Source organism: Lotus japonicus, chromosome 2, assembly GCF_012489685.1.
Source record: "Lotus japonicus ecotype B-129 chromosome 2, LjGifu_v1.2".
Classification (NCBI taxonomy): domain Eukaryota; kingdom Viridiplantae; phylum Streptophyta; class Magnoliopsida; order Fabales; family Fabaceae; genus Lotus; species Lotus japonicus.
Window position 1 is genome coordinate 78,257,684 of NC_080042.1, and position 8,136 is coordinate 78,265,819.

General features: G+C 36.4%; 2 protein-coding genes across 2 annotated transcripts; both read right to left on the reverse strand.

The window, feature by feature from the left end:
- Nucleotides 1–1,123: 1,123 nt before the first annotated feature.
- LOC130739876 (hypersensitive-induced response protein 1-like) lies at nucleotides 1,124–3,851 on the reverse strand. Its single transcript, XM_057592332.1, has 5 exons — nucleotides 2,717–3,851; nucleotides 2,496–2,616; nucleotides 2,288–2,379; nucleotides 2,097–2,193; nucleotides 1,124–1,689 (listed from the first exon to the last, which is right to left on the reverse strand). The coding sequence occupies exons 1-5, from the start codon at nucleotides 2,903–2,905 to the stop codon at nucleotides 1,319–1,321; spliced, it is 870 nt and encodes a 289-aa protein (XP_057448315.1). The 5' UTR covers nucleotides 2,906–3,851; the 3' UTR covers nucleotides 1,124–1,318.
- Nucleotides 3,852–3,987: 136 nt separating this feature from the next.
- LOC130739877 (hypersensitive-induced response protein 1-like) lies at nucleotides 3,988–6,820 on the reverse strand. The gene is made up of 5 exons (XM_057592333.1): nucleotides 6,377–6,820; nucleotides 6,162–6,282; nucleotides 5,356–5,447; nucleotides 5,168–5,264; nucleotides 3,988–4,697 (listed from the first exon to the last, which is right to left on the reverse strand). Exons 1-5 carry the CDS (start codon nucleotides 6,563–6,565, stop codon nucleotides 4,336–4,338), a joined length of 861 nt encoding a protein of 286 aa, XP_057448316.1. The 5' UTR covers nucleotides 6,566–6,820; the 3' UTR covers nucleotides 3,988–4,335.
- Between the last annotated feature and the right edge of the window lie 1,316 nt (nucleotides 6,821–8,136).

The window sequence follows — 8,136 nt, forward strand, 5'->3', positions numbered from 1 at the left end:
TGAATAGATTGGCCTAAGTCTAATTAGTCAGGGAAATTACATTTTACACAACCCAACATTGCTAGCTACATACCCTAAATTCTTTTATTCACTAAATACCCTATACCATGTTTTTGAAAATTAAAGTTCATAAAATAAAAAATTCAACTTTGAGACTTGGAGTTTTAAAATTGTTACTTTCTTATAGCTTTCTGAACTTAAACTTCGAGAAGTAAGATTTGACTTATTGGAAACTTTAAACAGTTTCAAACCTTGAAGTTTTAAAAGTGTAGAATTTAACTAGTATAAATACAATTTCAGAAATTGAATCTACAAAAGGGTAAATTACACAGTCAAAAAGATTAGATTTCACAAGAAAAAAAAAATCAATTTCGGAACTCAAAGTTCTACATGTGTAAAATTATATAAGTAAAAATGTACCTCTAAAACTCCGAGTTTCAGAATTACACTTTTAGAAAGAAAAAAATTGTTAGTTTTAGATTTTAGAACTTTAAAGTGAAAGGGTGTGAAAAATAGGTACATGAGTAATGTTTTTTTGACAAAATGCTATTGTAAATTAGAGAAAATATTGTAGTTTGGTGGATGAGAGCAAGTTTATGAGGTGCTCAACATGGGGAATAGAATAGAATAGAATAAAAAATGGACTATGTTGGAATGAAGCATAAGTTATCTAGTTATGTTTAGGATATGCTGATAGCATAAGTTATCTAGTTATGTTTAGGATATGCTGATATTTTCGTCTCACTACCCTGTTCCATTGATGGGTTTCAACAAAACTGAGAGTAGGTGGATTGTCCATTTGGATTGGTAAAATGAAAGCATGGAGAAATCAAGTCTATTAAGTAATATCTGATGTGATTCCTTTTACTGTGACAAGGAACAGTGTTTGAATGAGGGTGACAAATTGAAATTGGTGTTGTTTGGCATTAGGCTTTGTTTTCATGAATCTCACCCAGGTGTATTTGTCACTGAGAAATACTAAATGAACCATTTGTTTGGCATGGTGCTTAATTTCCATGCCAGTGCACAAGAATCAGTCACATTGAGGCGGCAAAGAATAAAACAAGACATGCAAAAAGTAAATCACCATCACAATGTCTTATAAAAGCAATCAAAGCAGAAATTTCAACCAAATCAAATGGAATCACACTGACTATGATAATAGAGAAAGCCAAGGATAACTGTACCAAAAACAAACACAAAGTAACTAAGCCCCACTAAAACTAGGAGACTATTATTTGCAGAACAATAGTTCTGTTCTAAACTCAAAATAGAAAGATAGTTCAAAAGCTAAACAAACTACTGGTGGCATGACATATCACACCTTTTCAAAATCAAATGCATTTCCTTGGAGAAGACCTTCCCTAATTTGTGAAGTAATATCTTTGACAGCACCAGGTCCATGTGGAATGAAAACAGCATTGGATTTTGCAGATGCACCAATCTCCTTCATGGTGTCAAAGTATTGGGTCACCAGAACCATGTCCATGATATCCCTTGATGATGTGCCAGGAACATTCTCAGAAAAAGCTAGCACACTGTCCCTCAGCCCATCTACTATGGCTTGGCGCTGACGAGCAATTCCAAGCCCAGCAAGATACTTTGATTCCGCATCCCCCTCAGCGCGCTTAATCTGCAGTATCTTCTCTGCTTCACCTTTCTCGTTCGTAGCCACCCTCATTCTTGCAGCTATTTGTGATGGTTGAAGGACAATGAAAAAATTAAACAGGTGAAAACAAGCATTAAACAAATTTCATCTCAAACAAGATGGGTCAGTAGTACAAGAAAGCCATTGTTTTGAGGTGGGCATCAACAATGACACATTATCCTTGTCAACTTGTAAATATTAATCAAGATATATAGTGACCCTGACATTGGGAATTTGGAAACTATTCTTTGAAAACAATTCACAAATCAAACTTGTTAGCTCCAATAAAAGTCAAAGTTTTGTCTCTTATGTATAGGGTAGCACTATACAGATTCAATTAATCACATAATAATGACAATGAATAGACAAATTCTCTAATTAAGAGCAAATTCTCTAATTAAGAGAGAATTTGCATGCTAAATCATAAATTAAAGCCACACATACATACCAGCATTGATCTCATTCATGGCTTTCTTGACATGCACATCTGGCTCAATATCCACAATAAGAGTCTGAACTATCTCATAACCATAAGCTGACATAGCCTAGAAAGTAAAAGCAAACAAATTATGGATTATCTATACTACTCCTCCCATAAGTCATAACAAACTAAAAAAAAAAGAAACATTAATCTAATACCTTTTCAAGTTCTTCCTCAACAGCTTTTGCAATTTCATTCTTCTGTTCAAAAACAGAATCTAGCTCCATCTTGGGAACACTTGCCCTGATAACTGAAAGATCAGCAAGAACATTTCAGTTTCAATAATTCAATCAAGTGCACACACTAGAATCAATTCTGTTAACGCTGATCACAACAGCGACTAAGTAAGATTCACAAGTTACCCACCATCAAAAACATAGGATTGTATCTGTGCCTTGGTATTGCTAAGCTTGTAGAAAGCATCCACCGCCTTTTCTGCCAGTGCTCGGTATTGGATTGACGCAACCACAGTAACAAAAACATTGTCCTAATTGGGATGCAATGCAATAATACAAGATCATTGATAAAGATTCAATTTTGATGAGTTAAAATAGAAATCAATTTAAAAGAATGGTAAGAAATTAAACCTTAGTTTTAGTTTCGCAGCGAACATCAAGTTGCTTGATACGCAAGGAAAGGGTACCGGAGATGCGCTGGCCCCAACACCAGGGGACGCAGTAGCAACCGGGTTGAAGCACTTCATCAAACTTGCCAAAATTTTCCTTGATAGCCACACTTGACTGACCAACCTGAGTACAACCAAGAACCTGACCCATCTTGAAAATCTTTGAAGAGGCAAGAAGAGATTAAAGAAAGTTGAGAGATGATGAGAATGGGAATAGAGAAGAGAATAAGGGTACTATTTATAGATAGGGTTTGATATTGAAGAGGGAAGGTAGTAATCAGCGAGTGAAGTGATTAGGGAAATATCATATCTGTTTTATTGGTCAAATATCTCTGATGATTCTGTTTTGTTATTCAAAACTCTGTTTCAAATATCTCTTATCTCTTTATTTTGTATTTCTGTTGTAACAAACTTACCAGAATCTTATGAATCTTCCTAGTTCCTATAAAATATTTGAACTCTTTATCTGTTTTGCAAAAATACACGGAAACGGTCACGCATGACAATGACATGTAACTTCACCCCTGAGTTTAATGGAGACGCACAGTTACACTGGCAACCAACTATGACAGGTAGGAGAATTTATCAGATTTAATTTTAATTTTAATTAAAATATTTTCTGATTTAGCGAAATTCAATTAAATTGAATGTTTGTGTTAACAAACTTTGCACACTCGAACATGCTTGTGGCACCTTTAAGCAACAATATTCGAGTGAAATCAATGAGATACGTTCACACTTCATTTCCACCTATTTGACTTACAGTAATCCCATATAAAAGAGAGTCAAGGTCAAGCAAGTCAAACCCAACTCTCCACACTCCATAACAAATTCATCAAATTCTTCATGTGCACTGTATACAAGTTTATTCTTCCTATGGAACCTAGGGCTTAATAAGGAAATGAGATTCACACGAATGGATGATGGCTAATCTGCACCCAAATAAGCACGCGTATCAAACCATTACCAAATACCAACCTTACTTCTGCTTCTTTTTTAACCATTACCAAATACCAACCTTACTTCTGCTTCTTTTTTTGGGAAATTTATTGTAAGTTCTTGGAAAATTATCATCCCATAATACTTCGAGGAATATGCATGGAGTAATTTGATCGTTCCACGCGTAGTATTCAATACGCGATCTCAAATATTATCTAGGTATCCATATGGAACAATCAATTTTGTTGTTGCTTAACTATTCAGACTAATCATAATAATAAGGCAGCATCTTGGTTCTGGACAATACTCATTTTTTGCAGTGGAAAACACCTTATCTGCTCAAAATGTACTATAAATCCACTTGGAATACGTAGCTTATGTGACTGATTCTGATAGTAATAGAGAAAGCCAAGGATAACTCTCTACATTACACATAAGCAAACACAAAGCATAAAAGCACAAAGTAACATCGCCTAATAACATACTAATTGCAGTTCAGGTTTATTTACTTCACTACTGTCAACTTAAAAAAGTTTGAGCTGGATAGAAGTAGAACGACAGTGGAGTCATGATCTAGGAGATATATCATATATGCATATACTGTTAAGAAGCTAAACTCGTGGTAGTATCATATGTCAGCCTTTAAGACTCTGTTGCATTTCCTTGGAGAAGACCATCCCTAATTTGTGAAGTAATATCTTTCACAGCACCAGGTCCATGTGGAATGAAAACAGCATTGGATTTTGCAGATGCACCAATTTCCTTCATGGTGTCAAAATATTGGGTCACCAGAACCATGTCCATGATATCCTTTGATGATGTGCCTGGCACATTCTCAGAGAAAGCCAGCACACTGTCCCTCAGCCCATCTACTATGGCTTGGCGCTGACGAGCTATTCCAAGCCCTGCAAGATACTTTGATTCAGCATCACCTTCTGCCCGCTTAATCTGCAGTATCTTCTCTGCTTCAGCTTTCTCCTTTGTAGCCACCCTCAATCTTGCAGCTATTTGTGAAGGTTGAAAGACAAAACAGGGGAAAGAAAACATTAAACAAATTTCATCTCAAACAAGACAATTTTTTAGCTAAAAATGTTGTCAGTAGTTCAAGAAAGCGAGTGCTTTGAGGTGGCATCAACAATGACACATTATTCTGGTCAACTTGTAAAAATTGTTCCCCTAATGAAATTGGGGATTCAGTAAGTATTCTATGATGAAAAATAATTCACTATTCAAACTTGTTAGCTCCCTGAAAAGTCAAAGCTTTTGTCTCCTATGTTATATGTATAGGGTAGCACTTGTTATGAAGGTAATACAGCTCTAAGTAATCATATAATAGTGATAAGGAATCGAAAAAATTCTCAAATTAAGAACTCTCAGCTAGAAAATCTCTGCAGAAAACTGAATTAATAATGATATTGTTTGCATGCTAGTAGAAGATAAATTAAAGATACACACACCTAGAAAACATACATACCAGCATTGATCTCATTCATGGCTTTCTTGACACGCTCATCTGGTTCAATATCCACAATAAGAGTCTGAACTATCTCATAGCCATAAGCTGACATAGCCTAGAAAGTGAAAGAAAACAAATTATAGATGCACTACTCCTACTATCTTAATTCACAACACAAAAAAATAAACATAAAAAAGCAATAAGACCTTTTCAAGTTCTTCCTCAACTGCCTTTGCAATTTCATTCTTCTGCTCAAAAGCAGAATCCAGCTCCATCTTCGGAACACTTGCCCTGATAACTGAAAGAGCAACAGAAACAACTCAGTTTCTCAATCCGAAAAATGCACTGCAAGCTCTCACACAAACCCAAATTCTTTCTAATAGCATGTTTGGAAAACATAATCAATTCTGTAAAACTCTACTGGGCTAAAATCAATTCTAACTAGTTAAAATGATACTTGGGTGTATCAGAAAAAAATCATAATCAATTCCACAGAATCAATTCTACTAGTCACAACAAATAGTTCCTCAACTGAATTTCATAACATTACCCTTAAAAAAACACTTTTCTCATAATAAATCGCATCATTTCAGCTCATATTTACCCTAAGCAATTTAGTAGAATCAATTCTACCCAAAATCAACTGAAAATGCACTACAAGTGCTCACACTCACAAACCCGAACTCTTTCTAGTTGCGTGTTTGGAAAGCATAATCAATTCTGTGAAATTCTACCGGGTAATGATATTTGGGTGTACCACGAAAGCATAATCAATTATACTAGTCAAATAGTTCCTCTTGCGTTAAACATAAGTAATTTTGAGATTTTGCAGCTGATTTTCATAACTTTACCCTTAAAAAAACACTTTTTTCATGAAGGTATCAAGACATAAATCACATAATTTTAGCTCATGTTTACCCTAAGCAATTCAGTAGAATCAATTCTACCCATAATCAATTTTGTTAAATGCAAACACACACTACTAAGAAGATTGACAAATGAAATGACCCACCATCAAAAACATAAGCTTGAATCTGTGCCTTGGTATCACTGAGCTTGTAGTAAGCATCCACAGCCTTATCTGCCAGTGCTCGATACTGGATTGAAGCAACCACAGTAACAAAAACATTGTCCTAATAATGGGGTGCAATAAAACAACATCATTTTGATAATCAAGAACAACAAAGAATGGAATCAATTTGAAGAGTGAAAGAAACTAAACTAAACCTTGGTTTTGGTTTCACAACGAACATCAAGCTGCTTCACACGCAGAGAAAGGGAACCAGAAATCTGACTACCAATACACCAGGGAACACAGTGGCAACCAGGCTGAAGAACATCATCGTACTTTCCGAAAACCTCCTTGATTGCCACGCTTGACTGGTCAACCTGCACACAACCCAATGTCTGCCCCATGGAAGCTTCACAGAGAAGAGATGAAGGAAATTTGAGAGATGATGATGATGAATGAGAATGGGGAAGAAGAAGAGAAGAAGGGTATTTATAGAGAGGGTTTGGTCTGTAATGAAAATGAAGAGGAAAATGGGAGGAAAGAAAATGAAGGGAAAGTAAAGCAGTTACTCAGTTAGAGAGTGATTTGCGAAGCAATTTCGCTCGCTGAGTGGGTTTTTCTGTTTTCAGAAGGAAAATGCAGGGAAATGGAAATGGAAATGGAAATGGAAATGGAATGGTTAGACATGCATAATAAGGAAGGTGACAGTGACGTGACGGGACCCACACATTGACACCGCGTTTGTTTGTTTTTTAATTGAGTAATCTAAAAAAAGGAAAACTAAAGGGGTTGTTTAACTTACCTTGGTTAATTTAACCTTTTTGTTTTGGAATATGGTTACTAGTGAGGTTTGAACCAAAGATGATGAGGAATTACTGAATTGGGAAGTAAGAACTAACAAGAACCATTTAGGCCACTCGTACTAGTGGTTAACTTAACCTTAACCATGAACCAGTTTAACTCACCGATTAAATTAGTCCATAAGATTGATATTTTCTCTTTATAGAAAAGTAAACACCATATTTTGAAAAATAAAAAAGTAAATAGAAAATGAGAATACCGGGCAGGGTAGATTTTACTAAGTCCAGCGGGATATAAACCCTCAACATATGAAGAAGTGAGAGTTAAATTCACAACTTGAAGTGCCTTGTTATCCCAACTTATATGGATATGTGTATTTTGTTTAAAATATAATGTGTATTATTAGAGAATTAGCATTTCATTCCCCTTGGCTTACACAATAGCAGTATAGCACTAGCTACTTTGTCAGCCACCAGCAAAATAAATTATTAGGCCACTAAAACAAAACTTGTTCTTGTGAAGAAAAAAAATCTATATTTGTCTTGGTATTTACTTGTGACGGGCGACTAGTAACCAAGTCTTCATAGTCAACACATGAAAATTCAGTAAAAATATAAGTTATTCATTATTCATGAGAGTGGTGGTTGTGGTTTGAGAGTGGTGAAGGCGAGAGTGGCAATGATGAGAACAATGGTGGCACTGCTCTAGTGCAATGTGCATGTAGGGTCGGTTTGCTCTCTTTTGTAGGACATGGCGTGGTTGGTGCTCTTTCTGAGGATGGTGCCGGTGGGGGGTCTTGCTCTTGAGTTGGATAGCGACGAGCCGATGATCAAGGTTGTGGTTTGTGGTGGTTGTGTGCGGAGTCCGTTGTGGTGGCATTGGGACATTATGCTCTCTTTTGGCATCAAGTCATGGAGGGAGTCTGCTTGACATTAGAGCTTTGTCGTGCGTAGTGGGGTGACATACGTTTAGATAGGTGAAGGCGAGAGTGGCAATGATGAGAACAATGGTGGCACTGCTCTAGTGCAATGTGCATGTAGGGTCGGTTTGCTCTCTTTTGTAGGACATGGCGTGGTTGGTGCTCTTTCTGAGGATGGTGCCGGTGGGGGGTCTTGCTCTTGAGTTGGATAGCGACGAGCCGATGATCAAGGTTGTGGTTTGTGGTGGTTGTGTG

What these genes read in the sequence shown, in the direction of transcription:
- LOC130739876 (XM_057592332.1), bottom strand. Translation starts at nt 2,905, where the DNA reads ATGGGTCAGGTTCTTGGTTGTACTCAGGTTGGTCAGTCAAGTGTGGCT. An exon ending in GCTGCGAAACTAAAACTAAG is followed by an intron (nt 2,617 to 2,716) that starts GTTTAATTTCTT and finishes CATCCCAATTAG; the next exon opens with GACAATGTTTTTGTTACTGT. An exon ending in TTGAGGAAGAACTTGAAAAG is followed by an intron (nt 2,194 to 2,287) that starts GTATTAGATTAA and finishes TTTACTTTCTAG; the next exon opens with GCTATGTCAGCTTATGGTTA.
- LOC130739877 (XM_057592333.1), bottom strand. Translation starts at nt 6,565, where the DNA reads ATGGGGCAGACATTGGGTTGTGTGCAGGTTGACCAGTCAAGCGTGGCA. An exon ending in GTTGTGAAACCAAAACCAAG is followed by an intron (nt 6,283 to 6,376) that starts GTTTAGTTTAGT and finishes CCCCATTATTAG; the next exon opens with GACAATGTTTTTGTTACTGT. An exon ending in CATGAATGAGATCAATGCTG is followed by an intron (nt 4,698 to 5,167) that starts GTATGTATGTTT and finishes CTTCACAAATAG; the next exon opens with CTGCAAGATTGAGGGTGGCT.